The 18819-nt window shown below is 51.9% G+C and overlaps 1 protein-coding gene across 3 annotated transcripts in view; it reads right to left on the minus strand.

Moving 5' to 3' along the window:
• Positions 1-1530: 1530 nt before the first annotated feature.
• The window catches only part of LOC116938517 (uncharacterized), a 38336-nt gene continuing 21047 nt past the window's right edge, over positions 1531-18819 (minus strand). For all 3 annotated transcript variants that reach the window (XM_032945670.2, XM_076059835.1, XM_076059834.1), the window contains exons 3-9: positions 10419-10542; positions 9088-9243; positions 7943-8786; positions 6633-6913; positions 5920-6135; positions 4973-5074; positions 1531-4438 (exon numbers count right to left, since the gene is read on the minus strand). In XM_032945670.2, coding sequence (XP_032801561.2) covers positions 4389-4438; positions 4973-5074; positions 5920-6135; positions 6633-6913; positions 7943-8786; positions 9088-9243; positions 10419-10542 — 1773 coding nt within the window. In that variant the 3' untranslated portion in view covers positions 1531-4388. The remainder of the gene's footprint in view (positions 4439-4972; positions 5075-5919; positions 6136-6632; positions 6914-7942; positions 8787-9087; positions 9244-10418; positions 10543-18819) is intronic.

The raw sequence follows: 18819 nt of genomic DNA on the forward strand, positions 1-18819 counted from the left end.
GGGGGCTATATGCACGTTTAAATCATCTAGATTTGAAACACATTTCTTTATAACTGTTTTCTGCTTGTTTCGTTGTCCTTCCCCCGCACTTCCGGTTAGCACGGTTCGCTACGTACTGTGCTAAACAAAAGTTCAACATACACACACACACACAGCCGGTCAATGTCACGCATCGGCATGACCCAAATGTCACCAAACTTGACAAACCGAGTTGACGTCAGCGAGCACCGCTGAAGGCGGACACGGCACTTGGGGGCAGCAGTGGCTGGAGAGGTTTGGCCAACGCAGCAGACTCGACGAGAACTCCCCCCCCCCAAATGGCCATAACCCCCCCACCGTGGTTTGTGACGTTCCAGTTGTCAAGCCCTGTGAACAAGGCATGGGGGTCAGGATTCGTGAGGACCGGGCAGCCAGCGACACACAAATCCATCTAAAATTCAACACAGCAAGGCGCCGGCGGCGGCGGTGACGGAATGAACGACCCCGAGAAGAAGTCCACCAGGGAGATGGAGCAATTAAATCAACTCGGAATGCACGCGCTCGACCAGGGCTCGGTGGCCTGGGGCTCCGGAACCGCAAGCGGCTCTTTTAAGGACTGCTGCGTCGTGACGGTATTCACGTGCAGTGCGGCTCTTGAAATAGTTTTTTTTAATGTATACCGAATTCGAAAAAAAACCAGGCTCTTCTTGTTATTTTTGTTGCAGACCCCTGTGCTGAATGGATTGTTACATCACAGGATCGAGTTTGCGACGATTTATGAAGTGGATTGATTGTGGCTGGTGATGACAGAAAGCAAAACCGTCAACATATCTTCCCTGACAAAACGGGATTGGTGCAGCCTTCATCTGAAGCAGTGGTGAAAATTCCACATTCCCGTGACAAGGATCAACATTGCCTTCCCACAAAGGGGCACTCATTTTAGTAACACCCCCCACCCCCAGAGGATTGATGGGCCGAGTGGACTCCAGACCGTGGACATGGATGCTTCGCATTGGGAGTGGAGCACGCGGCCTGCGCCGGTAGTCTCACAAACGACACGCGCCTTGCGGGAGCCCCGGGCAAACCACGCCATCGTTCCGACTCGGACAATAAGAGGGAGGGGGGGGGGAGGTTTTTGGTTGTCACTCCACTCGCGGGAGAGGAATATGGCTCAACTTCTCAAGCCGCCCGAGACGAGGCGGTGACAACTGGAGCAGCATAAGCTTCTCTCGGGATTACGAGCCTCGCCACAAAACCAAACGTTACATCACTGGGGGAAAAGAGGATAAACTAAACAAGCGGACAATCCGAATCGTTGCCAATGCTTCAGCTTGCCGGTTGGCTCCACGTAGAGCTGAATGTGTATACATTATTCACGGTGTTGGTTCCGCTGAAGAAAAAAAAAAGCAGCTTGTAAAAATAAATAACATTTGCAATTCTGTTTGTAGCAAAATGAAGGACATTGTTTATACGCGGTGATTTATAAGCATGCGACTTTAGCCCCAGTAAAATATTAATGAGACATCAGGAACGCACGACACACCACATCACTCGAGTATGCAGAAGGCCTTTATTGCGTGTGATCTCCACGTGGGGCCATGCGGAGCACGAGGGTGACGATGGGTCACCTTCGGCGCTGTTTCCACTCTCCTCGCTAACCCTCACCACGACGTCAGACCGTTCCTCGACGGCTTTGCGCCTCCGTGCCCAATGGATATCTTCGTTTTGAGGCCGCGTGGCTGACAAAACCACCACAACCGCTCCGCCAACCGAGGGCAGGGCCGTTGACGGAGGTGGTGCTGGTGGGCCGCTAGGTGCCTACTGCTCTGTGCCAAGCTCACGAGCGAGCGTTGAGCGAGGGTTGAGCGAGGGGGACCTTCCCCTCGCCCGTACCTGATGCACCGGGGGGGGGGGGGGGTGAGCGACACGGCCACGCGGGAGCACGCACGCGTGCCCACAACGAAGACTTCATAGGAATGTGCGACTCGCGCACAAACACCCGACGATTTTACGAGAGGATTACATGGGAAAGCGACCTTTACACATACGTTATAAACTAAGTAGCGGAGTAAGCTTTTGTTTTACAATGGACGAGGATTGAGCGGACACGCACTTCCGTCACCTCTGCACGGAAGACAGCGAAACGAAGCGACGCAGCAGCACGGTGTCAGCACGGTGCCAGCACGGTGCCAGCACGGTGCCAGCACGGTGCCAGCACGGTGCCAGCACGGTGCCAGCACGGTGTCAGCACGGTGTCAGCACGGTCCGACGAACTCTGAAATTTTGGTCGCTCATTTTCCACGATCGCAGGTGCATCCCGGACGACGCCCCACGAGCACGATGCTGCGGCGGAGAGGGTAAATGCGCGGGGCTTTGTAAACCGACAAACAAGTTGAAGCGCGGCCCCGCCACTCCGCACCCGAGTGGATTCCGCGCGGGCGTGGAGCGATTGTACCGCGGGGACCCACACCTCCGCGACGCGTGGTGCACGTAAAATTTAGATTTAAAGCTTTCGTGACTGCAGTAATTCATATTCTTAGCTCTTTCGGTAAAGTCACGTTGAAGGGAAACAATAAAATAATAAAATATATATATAAAACAATAAAAATTCTCACGACGTTTCGACCATAACACAAACGGTCGTCATCAGGTGTGTCGGTTTGCATTAATTTATTTCTAAACGGTGTATTTATTTATTTATAAAAAAAACGTCTGCGCCACGCGCAGCGATTTGGCAGTTTATTTAGAAGGACGAGTCCATCTATGTTCTGAAAAGAGGAGGGGGGAGACGAAAAATTAATGTATGCTGTCTGAAAGCCACTGTTCAACGTGACTTTACCGAAAGAGCTAAGAATACGTGGTGCACGTTTGTACTTACGTTGAACTTCTTTCGCACCGCACGTAGCCAACCGTGCTACTCAGAGGTGCGGGGGAAGGACAACAAACTAAACACGCACAAAAAAGGACCGACATTAGCACGAGGTGGGGTGTGCTTAGTCAAGAGACTCACACCTCCACAAGTGTGGTGTGCTGGGGGAGTGGGGGGTGTCTATCTCCTCTCCAAGGCGTCTTCCATGATTGTCGAGCCCATTATCCTAAAGGCTTGCTATCTCCTTGCATGATTACGTACGCCCAGGGGTGTGCAAAAGGGGCAAGCCTGCACCTCACCTCTACACGCCCCTCACGTGCTACGCCCCTCACGTGCTACGCACTAACCGAGCAATGTGACAGAGATGCAGGCGTCAGGTTTACTTCCGTTGTTTCGACAAATAAGTTCAACTCTGTAAAATATATAATATACAAATGAAGTAAAATAAAGTTGCCTTTAAAATACGCAGCCTATACTGCCAGAAATTGTCTGACCTTCTTGAGTAACCGTGGCATAACGACCACTGACTTCCAAGACTGAAATTAAGAACTTTGCATATAACCTTGTCTCATATTTGATTTTTATGCATATTTCAAAAAAAGTGCCCCATTTTATCAATTAATTCTTCCTTATATCAAAAGAAATCCATCAATGTAAATATCTGCCCATTGTAAACTTTAAGTACATATGGCCACTGCATTCCTTTGGTACTTTCGTAACAACAAATGTGAGGAGTTACAAATTAAAAAAATCACGAAAATGTCAACATACATAACAGAGCATTCAAAGTATCCATACAAGTTACTTCTACGACTTTAAACAATGTTTCTTTGTAAACGGCTGCAAACCAGCAAACGATCAATTGAAAATGCCCACGGGCAAACTACAAGGTAAACTCTGTAGGATGACTGCATACTGTATGTACAATAACACCTGAAACGTCGGTGAAGAAACCTCAACTGGTAAGGCACAAACAAACCAACCATAGACATTTGTGTTGGCTGAGAAACGCGCCCTCTTATACGTAACGGTGCTGTGTCTCGTAACAGCACGCCGCAGTTTTAAACAAAGTGGCATTTTAAGAGCTGTGAAGATGTAAGAAGAATACAACAAAAAAGTGGATTTCAAGTGCTCAGTGCAGCAAGATGCCTCGTGTGACTGGAGGTATTTATGCACGTGACGTTTAGCACTTTGGGCACGTGGAGTTGAGGAGTCTGAGCTAGGTCTGTACCCCAGGGCGGCACCTTTACACAGGCCGGGCATTTCAAGGCAGCCCGGGCACACGACCGCACCCCGCTGCCGCTCCGTTGCTGCTGCTGCTACTGCCGTCTCATCGCTCGACGCGAAAACACCGCGGGCCGGTGAGCGGATCCCCTCCTCTCGTGCTCCCCTAGCGTGCGAGCTGAGCGGAGCACCGTCACGGCAAGTCGCGCGAGCTCCAGCGGTGCAACGCCTGGCACAGCAGCGCCAGGCCGCTCTCTGGTGGCCCGAGTTGTAGCCAGCCCCCGTGGCCTCGGCTAGCGAGACGCCGGGGCCTCGGCTAGCGAGACGGGAGGGGTGGAGGGTGCGATCGCAAGTTCATGGAGTCGTCTGGGAACAATGGAAAAACGTGAACGGTTCGTCAGTCGGGTCAGCTCAATTTAGCGTTCAAATCCTAAGAAAATATATATATTAAACACGCCGAGCGAAATGTTGCCAACTCTCGATTATGGGGGGTAATGTGGGGAGGATGGCCGAGATAGAACAAAAACACAGATCATGCCAAAAATAAATAGATAAATTAGGCATGACACACATATATTGGCTACTTATGTAGAATGAGGATGTGAAAATGAAGACTGTTTATTTTTCTCAAAGTAATGGATCATGAAGGCACGAGTGAGGAGTAGCTAATAACGGAAGCAACGCACGCGCGGATGATCGTGGAACGCGACGTTTTCTTCTGCTCCATGTTTTGAACGAGCGCGGCTCATCCCCAACCCGGTTCATCCCCAACCCGGTGGAACCACGCAGGGATAATTGAGAGCAACTGCAAATTTAAACATTGTACGAAACTACCGGAATGTCGCGCTAAAAAAAACCACACAGAAGCTGTAATTTTTATACGTCTTAAAAGTTACTGACTTCTCATCGCCTGGCTGGGATACGTCTTGTGGATGTTCTGAAAGCGCTCGGGAATGGGGAAGTCGGACACGGGGTGGAAATGAAATCTCGATTCGAAATCATCTGCGAAGGAGAAAGAAATGAGAACGTAAATTAAAAACAACCTCACATGAGTCGCACGTGACTCCGTCCATACAGCGAGGCTACCGTTGCAAACCTCCTCCTCAGCCAAATGCTGCTTCAGAGGGGCAGCTCCAACAACCCCTCTGGGTGGATCAGAATCAGAATCTTTATTTATACTGGAGGAATCCAATGAGCTATAAAGCTCTTTTTCACAGATGTCCAGTCGGTTTCTCCAAACTCGAGATTAAACCACGACAGGATGATCCGTGACATGACGTCAATTTTGTCAATGCGGGCTAGCTCGTCTGTAGTCATGTATTCGTGAACCAAGACAATCAGAGAAACTGTGCTGAATAAATTTGCTGACATTACACATTAACCCGATGGAGAATTCTGCCACATCCCAATTTTAATCCCGACTGTGCTATCAAAATCCTGGCATGAGAAAAATTAATATAAATTCAACAATTTCAGAGCAGTGCCAACCCTTCGTGGCAGACAACAGCTCATCATAGGGGGCCCACACAAAGGGGGGCAGCTGCCCTTTCCCGTGCACCCTGCTACAGAGTAATGTTTGTCACATGAGGGGGGACGATCCGACATTTTTATTCTCAAGAGCTAGAATTGAGCTCATTGTTGACCAGCCTGAGACCATCAACTCACTTGAGAATTTGGTTTCGTCACGGGGAGGCCGAAACCCAGATTTTAACCCAGGTATCAGTGGTACCACCTCGGCGCACTCCGACCTCTTGAGCCATCGGGCCCACACGCGTTCCACCGGTTACATTTTAGACGTCAAAATGTCGAAGATAAGGGAGTCCGAGTAGAGCCATGCCCCTTCGCACCTGACGTGGGCGAGTTCAGATGACCATTGCGAGAGGGCAGGGGCGGAGGAGCCGCGGAGGGGAAGTTGGAGCTGGGCCTGCTGGGGGGGGGCGGCGGGGGAGGCTGGTCCCCTGGTGCGTAGGGCCGCGCTGTCGTGGGCACCGGCGGTGCCGGGCGCGCGCTCATCTGTCCGTTCCTGTTGGGAGGCGGCGGAGGGGGGAAGGCGCTGGACGCGACTGGAAGGGAAGAGCGGAGAGGGGGGCAGAGGTCAGAGCGGCTCAGTGCCGGTATCCGACGGTATCTTTTATGGTGGCGCTCATCACACACAAAGCGCTTGCCACAAATGAACCGCCACTACCCTGGCGATCTCGTCGAGGAGCAAAAATCATCACGCGAACTCCGGTTATCCTCGCCGCGGCTTTTGGCTCGCCGTCGAACAAAGACGGTTACTGCATCGCGCTCTCTCAGATGCGCTTTTGCGGCCGTTTGGAACGCTCTTCCTTCCAATATTGGGAAGCCACTGGAGCTAAGCACTTCAAAATCTAAATTTAAATCATTAGCACTGTTTTTGCGTTTAGTTTGTTGTACTTCCCCCCCGCACATCCGATTCGCATGGTTGGCTACGTATGGTGCAAAAGAAGTTCGACATACATACAACATACATACAACATAATTACGGGACTAGAGAATTATGGGACATGGAGGAGACGGGCGAGAGGTCGCACATGCCAACCTGCATGAGCTGCGCCACCGCGACTCTGGGCATCCCGGGCAGGAGTCGGAGGCCTCGTGCTCGTGGGCAAAGGGGGAGGCACCGCCCCTCCACGCAGGGGCATTATCTGCAGCGAGTTCTGCCGCTTAGGCAGGGAGGGAGGCGAGGGCCCGTCGGGGATCTTCGGCACAAAGCGATCCGATTTGATGGCAGGCGCCGCGCTGCTCCTCCTGTTTGAGGAGGGGGGCAGTGGTGGGGGGGGTCCGTTCCTGTGTGACGGCGGCGTGGGTGGATTCTCAGACCTGCGTCACACGAGTTCGACACAGCACATGGGGAAGCAGTGGTGCAGCGGTTAACGCACGGCAATGGGAACCCGGCGACTTGAATTTCAACTCTGGGTCACGACCAACATCAGCGGCGAGTGTTATCAAATCCATTGCTGGGCCTCTCCTTCAACGACCCGCACTGACCAGCGGGAAGTATGGTCAAACAACCCCCACGTCGGAAAAGGTATGAGGGATGGTCTTCATCCAGCAGTGGATTGGGAAAAGCTGTAAAATGTTGTTAAAAAATAAATAGGCTGCTGGAAGAGAGCTCCAATCTCAGCTACATTCATGCTCCACAGGTGAAAACCTTGCAGGACGGGCAACAAATTAAACACGTCTAACACACATTCCATGAGTCACATCTTTCTGGATAATGAAAACGAATGTATAAATCAGTGTGTAAAGTGTAATGCCGTGCCTAATATGATCACAGGTCACAGGGTCTCACTGCTCACATGAACAATGGGGGAGCCACTTGTCTACAGTGGTGGCCCAGAGCCAGCAGAGGGATAATCCAATCTCCCACGAGACAACTGCTGTTGAATTTTCCATAAAGCGTTACTGATTTTATCGATCCTGTAGGAATGATGGGGTGCGTCAACACCCTACGGGAATTTAAACTCGCACATTTATAATTACCAGTCGATTACTCTGACCATAACGGACACGAGGCCGGGCATGTAAGGCCCACCGAGCTATATAGCTCTTTTTCAGAAGTGGCCTGGCCACAAATTATAGCTCAATGGAAGTGGCTTATCATCATGTGGAAATGTATCGCAGCCAAACACTCTGAACGCAGGCTTCTGAATATAAAAAGAAACACAGGAGTACCTGGAGAAAAATCCACGTGACCACGGAGAGAACATGCTAACTCCAAATATACAGGCATCAGTGTCGGGGTCAAACCCACGACCTCCTGTATACCAGGCGAGGTAGTTAAAATCTCCCCACCGTGGCTCTTGGCGCCCATCATACTGCCGTGCCACCTCTGGGGGTTAAACTCGCCTGTGCAGGAAGGCAGCTGGGGGTCCCATCTTGCTGCTCGAGGGAGGGAGCGGTGGAGGGTTGCCCACCGCCTCCCTCGACGGCGGGGGCGGCCATTCCCTACCCCCATCCCTCGACGGCGCGGGTGGCCACTCCTTGGCCACTTCCCTTGACGAAGCCGGTGGCCACTCCCTGGCCACGCTGTCCTGGCTCGGCAGGGGACGGCTGGTGCTGGGCACGGGCGGGCATCGGTCCCGGCCGCCCGGCAACGACGGCGGCTGCGAGGGACCGGGCCGGCTGCCGCCGAACTGCGGCGGCATCGACGGCGGACCATGCGTTGCCGACGGATTCTTGAGGGGTGATGCCGTCGATGGCTTCTCCGGAGCGTGCCCATGTCCGGGGGATCTGTAGGAACTGTGAGCAGAGGACCTTCTGGGAGGCGTGGAAGCGGCCAAAGCGCTGTCGTTGGGCTGAGCGGGGAGGCTTGGCCTGCTGCCGAACGGCGTCGGCTTGAAGCTTTGCGACGGCACCAGCGGCGGAGGGGGCTGGGGCTGCAGCTGCGGTTTCGGGAAGCCCGGCTTCTGGAGGCCCAGCGGAGGCCTCGGCTGCTCGGGGCTCGCGGCGCCGCCTCTGCCGCTGCTGTGGTTGCTCGAGCGCAGAGGCTTGGGAAAGCGCGGAGGCTCTGGGGTCGCAGAGGGCGACGGCGACGGCGACGATGAACGGGCATTGAAGCTGGGGCGGGAGGGGGCGAAGGCCGGCAGCCGTGGGCTTGCGCTGGAGGGGGGTCCACCGGCTCTGGGAGCGAACCCCGAGGGGGACGGCTTCCCAGAGGGGGGCAGCAGAGGGCCCCGTGCTCCGCTCGAGTCTGCCGACGTCGGGGAGGTTAAGTTAATTTCAGACAGTAAAAGCCGATTGCAACACAAATGCACACACACACGCACACGTAGGCAGCGGCTGTGTGAGTAGCCGTGGCAGCGTGGGATGTGCAAGTGCGAGAGTAGCTACGAGAACTGCCTGTGTGTACAGTGCTACATTGTGAGCAGCTATATTGGAGTCGCTATGAGAGAGTATCTACGAGTGTGAGAGTATCTATGAGAATGTGAGAGTATCTATGAGAGTATCTATGAGCGTGTGAGAGTATCGATGAGTCACTGCGAGTCTCTGACCTCCGCTGCTGCGTCCTCCAGCACCTCGCAGTTGCGGAACTCCACCGGCAAAGAGCCCTCCAAGTCCTGGGCCGCCCCCCCCCATGGGCCCACCTCCACTTCCCCCGCCTCCACCCCCCATCCTGCCTCCTCCTCCGCCGCCGCTGTCCTTGGGCTCTGCCGCGACACGGATTGCAAATTCGTCAGCCGCACCTCGACAGCTGCGGCTCAGGGCAGGCCCAGACCCCAAGCCCCCAGGCCCAGACCCCAAGCCCCCAGGCCCAGACCCCAAGCCCCCAGGCCCAGACCCCAAGCCCCCAGGCCCAGACCCCAAGCCCCCAGGCCCAGACCCCAAGCCCCCAGGCCCCACTCCTCCACGGGCGGTGGCGGCGCACAGACCTCTCGCTCGCCACGGTCCACGAGCAGAGAGCGACCGCCGTCGCGCGCGGGACAGCGACCTCATCGGTCATCTCACGAGCCCCACTCATTGAGCTATCGGATGACCAAATTACTTGGGAGCTTTGCCCGACCGCATCTCAAGCTAAGCGGGGTCAGCCCTGAATGGCCCCTGGGATGGGTGGCCGCCACGCACAAACACGTTGTCACAGGGCTGCGAGGCTGCGTTGCGGGCGGTGATTAAGAGCAGTACAGCGAAACACATTGCTGTACTGTACTCCTGTGCTCCCACGGCTATGCTGCCCGCCTTCACCAACCCACACCGACCACGACCCGCACGAGATATGGGGACCCACATCCAGCATGTCAAATCGTTTAGATGCCGAGGGCTACGATAAATGTGCGACACCTTGTGGTGCTAATGCAACCGTTAACAATCAAGAGTCATCAAGGTTGCAGTTTCATGGGTGCGTATTGCATAGAGGTGTGGCAAGGATCGTCTATAGCCATCTCTTTAAATCTAATACGGACCTCACAGGAGTAGAGGGATACCAGAGCCTCCCACCCACTCTGTTGCTCAACCACTGCCCTGCACTCCACCTGTTTAATTTCAGCCAGGTGTCATCGGGTGAGCGACCGGGTAAATATTTCCACAGCCCGGCACACCACATCCAGTAAACCTCTTGCTATGGCCACTAGTCACGTGCCCATTTGCCAGTCTACACGGCCAGCCAGAAAATACCTAGTGAGAAACTAAACGTTACCCGTACTGCCCACCCATCGGAACGACGGGAAAAACTGCAGTCAAACTCCCGCAAGCCACTTGTGGAAAAGCAAGGGTGTGACAGCCACTAGCCCACCGGAAAACAGTACGCTTATCTGCGTCTTGGTGCGTACGGGTTCCTCCACGCACAGCGAGGAGTGCCGGGAGCACGGGGCAGTCACCAGTCACTCACTGTCCACAATGAGGCCGCTCCGGTCATTGGTCACCGTCTTCTTGAGTTTCGCTCCCTTGTGGATGTCGGACAGCAGGGCCCCCCTCCCCTTCTGCTCCGAGCCGGAGAGCTTCGGAGCGTTTGCCTGCCATCGGAAAGGGAAGCACAGGAAAGGGAAGCGGGAGTCATAACGTGGGGGGGGGGGTCACTCGCCCATAACCCCGCCAGGCAGAGTTGTCGCATCCTAGCAAGCGTCCCCCCGAGGGCGTGCGCCCGACACGGCGAGATGGCGCGGGTGGGACGGATGTTTGCATTCGCGGCGCCACGTATCTCACGGGCTTTGCAGGTGGATCGCGGGTGACGTGCATGGGCGCAGCCGCGCGTGCGGAGCCATGTGCAAGGGGGCAGTTTTCAGAGAATGTCCATCAAACGCAGTTCAGTACGTATTTAACCGGTGTCCGCAAATGTGACGGGCACCTCGAGACGCTGTGCGGAAATCGCGTGCGGATTTGTCTTGTGGATAAAAGCAGTCATTAGCAGAGGAGGATAAACCAAAAGGGGCCTGGGCTTTAAATCAGTGGTAGGGAGTTGACAGCATTGATGGTTGGGGCAAGGGAGTTTCAGACTGTGGGGGGGGGGGGAGGGGGGGAGGGTGGTCTGTAACACGCTGTAACACCCTGACTGGCTAGAACGTACAGCTATGATGTACAACGCCTCTTTCACACCACACAATGAAGCGCCGGGGTAGGAGTGACATACCTGCGAGGTGACGTGATCAATTCCAAGTCCAAAGCTACCGAGGTTTAAATACAAAACCGCCGGCTCCGGTATTATTTTGCTCAATCATTGTAATTGCGCAATGCACATACCATTTTAAGGCCAATGGGAGTGACTCGCCGCCCTCTGCGGTGCAGCAGTCTGTTTATACGCGACGCCAGCCCTCGTTTGTCATGTGCTCCGCCGGTGCGGGGGGGGGGGGAGCCACGGTGAGGCTGCTGGCGCCTCTCAAACAGACGTCGCCACCCTTGCTTGTCCCGCTGGTGCCGTGGACAGCCACCGGGAAGCAGCGATGAACTCGACACCGCAGGTAAAGCAGAAGGACCCTCAAGCGGTGAGATTTCACGACATGAAACACGTACGTGTGCACGACAGCCCTTCCGTCAAATCCACTGCTGGATGAGGGTCTCTCCCAAAGCTCCCATATTAAATACGCACGGGCGACCGTGACAGAGGCGGTGACCGATGTTAATTATTTTTGCTGTTATAGGAGGGTTATACAGAGCTAAAATTAGTCTATGCTTATAACCGCAATAATCTAAAAACAAACATTTTCACATGCTCGCTCCATAAAATTACAACCTAGAGAACCACACATCACAAAACTGGACGTTAACAAAATCGTTATTAATCAGAGTAACATCCCGATCTCGGACAATCTCAAAACGGTACTGGCTAAAGGGCTAAATTTCGCTGTCACCCCTAAACATATACCAGTAGAGCATATCATCTCTCAGGTCGATGTAGCCCTCAAAGGCATAGGACACATCCAAGCAGACGTTGCGAGAGCTGAAATAGCCACCATTCTTAAGAATGCTAAGAAACCCATTAGCAACATTAGCAAAAACGAACGCTCTGAACTCGCGAATTTAAAAAAAGAGGGATGATATAGTCATCCTCTCGGCCGACAAGAGCAATGCCACTGTCATTATAGATAAAAACTTATACAACAACAAAATCCAGGACCTACTCAATGATGCGAGTTACTCAAAAATTAAAAGTGATCCTACTAACAGCCTAACGATGAAAACCAACAAGATCATCACTAGTTCGACTTCCCTAATCGAACCAACCAAACGTCCCTCCCTAAAACCCTCCGCTGCAAGACCTCCCAGATTCTATGGTCTTCCCAAGATCCATAAATAAGTTACCCAACTACGACCCATCGAGTCCACGATTAACTCCCCTACCTACAAGCTAGCCCGCTTTTTATCGGATACTCTGCTTCCCTTCACTGGCAAAACCACCTCAGCAGTACTTAACTCAACCCAATTGGTTTATATGGTCAAGAACACTGTACTATCTCCTGATGATATCTTCGTCAGCTTTGATGTGGTCTCTCTGTTCACCAAGATCCCAGTGCCTGACACCATAACAATAATTGAAGATTTGGTCCAAAATGGACTGAACCCTGATGTACCTGCGCTGGTTAGGCACTGCCTCACCAACACTTACTTTACCTGGAATGGTACCTTCTACAAACAAAATGAGGGTACCCCTATGGGTTCCCCCTTGTCACCAGTGATAGCCAATGTTTTCATGGAGAAATTTGAATCAGACGCCATCCAGACATCCACCCTTCGTCCTTCCCTTTGGAAGAGATATGTGGATGACACTTTCGTAATTTGGCCACATGGCCTCCCAGCTTTGAACCATTTCCTAGACCACAAATTCCAGACACCCATCCATCAAATTCACCATGGAAGTGGAGAAAGATGGCAAGCTGCCATTCTTGGATTTTCTGTTTGAGAGGAGGACTGATGGCTCTTTGGGACATTCTGTTTACAGGAAGTCTACCCACACAGATTCATACTTGAAGCCTGATTCCCACCACCACCTGGCTCAAAAGAAGTCTCTCATCAAAACATTATACCATAGGGCTCATTGCATTTCTGACCAACACCACCTGGCCAGTGAATTAAAACATGTACATCTGGCCCTCAAGATGAACGGATACTCTGACCGTACTATCTGCCAAGCTGTTTCTCCCACCATACAGAAACAACCACCTGATACTCCGATCAAAACCATCACACTGCCATACATAGCAGGCGTTACCAAAAAGATTTCCAAAATTCTAAACAAACACAAGATCCAGGTCCGGTTCAATACAGTACACAAAATCCGTGATCTGATCCCATCCGTAAAGGATGTCATTCCTGACTTACAGTACCCCGGTGTTTACAAATTGAGTTGGACCTGTGGTGACTGCTATATCGGGGAGACGAAACGACATTTCTGGCCGAATGTGCGAGCACAAATCAGATTTGAAATACGGCAGAACGAATTCTTCGGCCGTGGCTGTACTATGCAAACCTCCCGGTTATTACCAAAGATTTGTCCATGAAGCCATCCAGATATACAAACATAGACACAACTTAAACCGAGAGGATGGTTTTAAATTGAGCAACTTTTGGAAAGATGTCATCAACCAAGTCAAACTTGAGCTGGCTTATAATTATACAGCCATTTCCGTTTCTACCAGGATTGTACTCGCTCTCGTGCAGCACGCCATCACCCTCCCCCCGAACCCCCTGCAGCATAACAAAAGGTGGTTTTACGTGCAAGTACACCACCGCCTCCCCCAGAAACCCCTGCAGAATAACAAAAGGCGGTTTAACTTAGCCCCCACCTCCCCATCCACGTCCCTTCCTGGCTCCTCCCCCCCCCCTTAACCTGTATATAATCTCGTGTGTCCCAGAGCTGTTCACTTGATACAGCTGATTTTGCTGTGTCTGTTCCACCTGAAGACGGAAGCTTGTGTTGCCTCCGAAACGTCGTGATTTAATTTAGTTGTTTTCATTTATTTTATTTTACCTACGTGACTTTACCGAAAAAACCAAAAGAGTATGAACCTAGAGGTTGATTGGTGTTACTCATACGGGCAAGGGTCAGCAATTTGCCTCCCGTGGAATGCGATGTTAAAGCCAATAAAATACGAGAGAAGCAATTTGTAAGTATTTTAATTCTAGATTTGAAGCTTTCGTGACTGCAAGGATCCATACTCTTTGGTTCTATTCGGTAAAGTCACGTAGGTAAAAAATAAATATTTTAATATTGGGCAAATGCCAAATAGTAGTTGATAATATTTTTGAGTGACGTATGCCTCTGAAAATGCTACGATAAATAATTTGTCATCCCTTCCTAAGGCTCATCATCTGATGCGATCGGACGCATGTCCCCATGTAAACCCCTGACAGGGCCAATGTTCGATTCACCGTGCAGAGGAACACCAGATCGGCCCGCACTGCCCTTATCTCATTTACAGCAAAGGTCACCGAGGTTTCAAGTTCCAAGGAAGTCGCTATCGGAGCGCAGCAGCATGCAGTGAGCCCTTTCTAAACGTGGCACAAGCCGGCCTATCGGCTCGCAGCAAGGCAAAGCCCATCCCCGCCTCGACTCGGCACACGGACGCACACACTGCACAACATGAAGACACATGAAGCAAAGGGGTGCACTGGTCACTGGCCACAAACTGTTGCAACAAAGAAGGCAACAGAAAGTAACAGATGCACGTTTCTGACAGCGCCGCGCAGGACCCTTGGCAGAAGTAGGGACCAAACCTCAACCAGAATCCTTCAACACAACTTGCCGGGGTTGAAGTCAGTATCTCTGGTTTTGCACCACGATGGGATCGTAGACATCAGCAAAAAGGAAACTCTACAGGAAGGAAGTTAAAAGCCAGGGCTCGGCACTGTGGAGAGAATAAGACCCCGAGAACGCGAGGGCAGCTTTATTTAAAAATCGCAGGCTTTTTTTTTTGCCACGAGCACATTTAATGTGCGACAATGCGGCCTCTGTTTCCCTTCACTCAGGGGGTAAAAACGAATAAAAAAAATCACCACCTCTCGGGCCAGAAAGCCAGTATTTAAACGTGCTTTTAATGGAACGTAGCGGCGTGATTATTTACACATACATATTTTATACGCCGGAAAAAAAACGCGACTTTTGTGAGACACGATATGGCTTTTTAGAAGAAAAAAAACACTTGTGGAAATTTCCTTTGGGGGGGGGAAGTCGGGCCAAAGGCGCATATTTAATTCCCAAGCAAACACTCGCGAGTGGGCGCTCAGTCTCCGTCTGGCGTCAACCGTGGATGCCCGACGGCGCAACTCCACGGCGGCGCGCCCTGCGCAGGAAGCCTCTCATTAGGGCCCTCGAGTCAGCTGACGGCAAGCCACCCGCTCGCTGGCACACGACACCAGCTCCACTGCCAACTTGCTTTTTCCACGCAGAAGGAAGTAGTGGTACGGTGGCCATTACCGCCGTGCGATTGCAATCGAATGAGCCGTGGAAAGAGCAGCGGGCGAGATTTACTGACGCAGCTTCTCTGCTGCTGTTGATTTTATGTTTTATTCGACGGTAGGATAAAAAAAAACATGCAGCGCAAACGACACCTGACGGCCGGACAATCGTGCTGCCGAAAAACGAACGACATGCATTAGCACACGCGACTTGAATAGGGTGATCATGAGTGGTCAATGTCCAGCAATAGCATTTAAATGATGGGATGCACGTCCTGACAGGGGCGGGAGAAGGGGCTGGTGATGTGCTAATCCTCAAGGTGAGCAATAAAAGCCCAACGTAGGCTCACCCCATAAACGCGATTCACCTCCGTATCAGTGACGTATGCACAACGACTTTGATAGCCTACACTTCAGAGTTACGTAAGAAATGTACTAAAACGCACGTCATGACTGTTAAATGTTATACAATACGATGTTTAGAAACTTCTACATAATGCACATCTTTGTCTACAAAACTATTGCGATGATCATATGTTCATCTTCCTTGGCTAGTAGACACACTATGTCAGTGGCCGCCTATTGTCTTGTCCATCTGGTCACCTGGTGCACGTCCGTAAAGTTACGTTAAGAATTCCAGACAACTGCACGATTTAAAATACCAGCATGGGTGGTGTAGCCAGGACCGCATCTTAATGTCTTTGTCTACCTTGTGTTGAAGTTGACGCACAGAACCGGGCACTCATTTGAGGCAGAGTCCACCACATGAACATCCACTCGCACAGGTGCGACACTTCATAGAAACGGGTCTTTCGCGGAGCGTCTTATGGTAGAATGCAGGCCAGCTCGTTCAAGTTCAAGACTATTTGGCTGGTGAAAAAGCCAGAGACCAGGTTAAGTCTCATTTGTAAGAGTGACATGAGGCATTAGTCTGCCCGTAGGGGGTAGTGATTGCTACGCATGATATCAATTGGGTAATTTGCAGCGCAATTTTCACCTTTGGCAAAACTTTGACCCCAACGCCAGAACAGAATGGCGGCCTACAACACTACTCTTGCTAATGACATTAGGGGATCTTTAACATCCACACTGTGAAGCAGAGGGCACGTGTCAGAATGGTTATTACAGCGACGGTGATAAATCAGGGCGGCTGCTGAATTCTAACCGTGAACAAAGCGATCGTGTAGCGAGCTCGCTATCATTTGGCCAGATCACGCCCATCTAAAACCGGACCCTACAGGCTTAGAGAGAACCAAGAGAATCCAAAAGTAAACAGTTTTATTATTCTAATATTTGTTGCTTTCAGGCAAAAATAGATTCTGCTTTTGCTCACGAGTTTTTTTTGTCCGGTTGCATCATCTAAAGATTGTACTTCATTCCAAATTAGGTTAAACACCAAAACGTCTCCAAATATAGACGTGGATGTTTTCACATGCATTTTTCTGCAACAGTCGCCATTTGTTTCCCCTGGAGGATTCGTCTCGGGGCTGGAGCCGATTTCGTAAACTGCTCCCACGGATTTTGATTTAAAGCTTAACGTGACTGCAGTAATTCATATTCTTGGTTCTTTCGCTAAAGTCACGTTGAAGGGAAACAATAAAAAAAAATATATATAACAATAAAATTCTCGCGACGTTGGTTTTCACACCTGATGATGACCGTTTGTGTTACAGTCGAAACGTCGTGAGAATTTTATTGTTTTGTATATATTTTATTATTTTATTGTTTCCCTTTAACGTGACCTTACCGAAAGAACCAAGAATATGATCCCACGGATGTCGCACTGCGCGGCCAACGGTCTGTTGGCATGAGCACTCGGCAGATCATCGTAACGATGTTTGAGAGAGGTCAACCATAGCGGTTGTTCCTGCACACAGACGGTCGCCTGTCATAGGAATGCAGAATTTACACCATTTCCCCCCCCCCCAGAGACATCAAGGAATGTGAGCACGATCCCAAATTAGTTTGAGCAGGGAGACACTGCGCCTAGTTTGTGACTTCACACGAGGCAGGCCGTTATGAACCTAATAAGACAGACTGTAATCCTTTACGTACTTTACAATGCCAAACACGCGACGTGTATTTTGAATGAATCAGAATAACACGAAGCTGTCATGCCGCACACGTGTGCAGACACAAACACCCCACGGTGCCTTCCTGTGTCAAAGTCTGCAGGACCACAACGAGCCGCGCGCGGCTATTGACACCCGCTGGTTCATCGAGCGAGTCAAGGATAAGCGAACCCTCCACGCACACCTGGAGATCAGGTGAACCCTCCACACACACCTGGAGGTCAGGTGAACCCTCCACACACACCTGGAGATCAGGTGAATCCTCCACGCACACCTGGAGGTCAGGTGAACCCTCCACGCACACCTCGAGGTCAGGTGAACCTTCCACACACCTTGAGTTCAGGTGAACCCTCCACACACACCTGGAGGTCAGGTGAACCCTCCACACACACCTGGAGATCAGGTGAACCCTCCACACACACCTGGAGGTCAGGTGAACCCTCCACGCACACCGAGGTCAGGTGAACCTTCCACACACCTTGAGTTCAGGTGAACCCTCCACACACACCTGGAGGTCAGGTGAACCCTCCACACACACCTGGAGATCAGGTGAACCCTCCACACACACCTGGAGATCAGGTGAACCCTCCACACACACCTGGAGTTCAGGCGAACCCTCCACACATACACCCGGAGTCAGGTGAACCCTCCACACACACCTGGAGATCAGGTGAACCCTCCACACACACCTGGAGATCAGGTGAACCCTCCACACACACCTGGAGATCAGGTGAACCCTCCACACACACCTGGAGGTCAGGTGAACCCTCCACACACACCTGGAGGTCAGGTGAACCCTCCACACACACCTGGAGGTGAGGTGAACCCTCCACACACACCTGGAGGTGAGGTGAACCCTCCACACACACCTGGAGGTGAGGTGAACCCTCCACACACACCTGGAGATCAGGTGAACCCTCCACACACACCTGGAGGTCAGGTGAACCCTCCACACACATCTGGAAGTCAGGTGAACCCTCCACACACATTTGGAGGTCAGGTGAACCCTCCACACACATCTGGAGGTCAGGTGAACCCTCCACACACACCTGGAGGTCAGGTGAACCCTCCACACACATCTGGAGGTCAGGTGAACCCTCCACGCACACCTGGAGGTCAGGTGAACCCTCCACACACATCTGAAAGTCAGGTGAACCCTCCACACACACCTGGAGCTCAGGTGAACCCTCCACACACACCTGGAGGTCAGGTGAACCCTCCACACATACACCCGTAGGTCAGGTGAACCCTCCACACACACCTGGAGTTCAGGTGAACCCTCCACACACACCTGGAGGTCAGGTGAACCCTCCACACATACACCCGTAG

The sequence above is a fragment of the Petromyzon marinus genome, chromosome 4 (assembly GCF_048934315.1).
Source record: "Petromyzon marinus isolate PM22_M1 ecotype Great Lakes invasive population chromosome 4, UKy_Petmar_22M1.pri1.0, whole genome shotgun sequence".
NCBI classification, from domain to species: domain Eukaryota; kingdom Metazoa; phylum Chordata; class Hyperoartia; order Petromyzontiformes; family Petromyzontidae; genus Petromyzon; species Petromyzon marinus.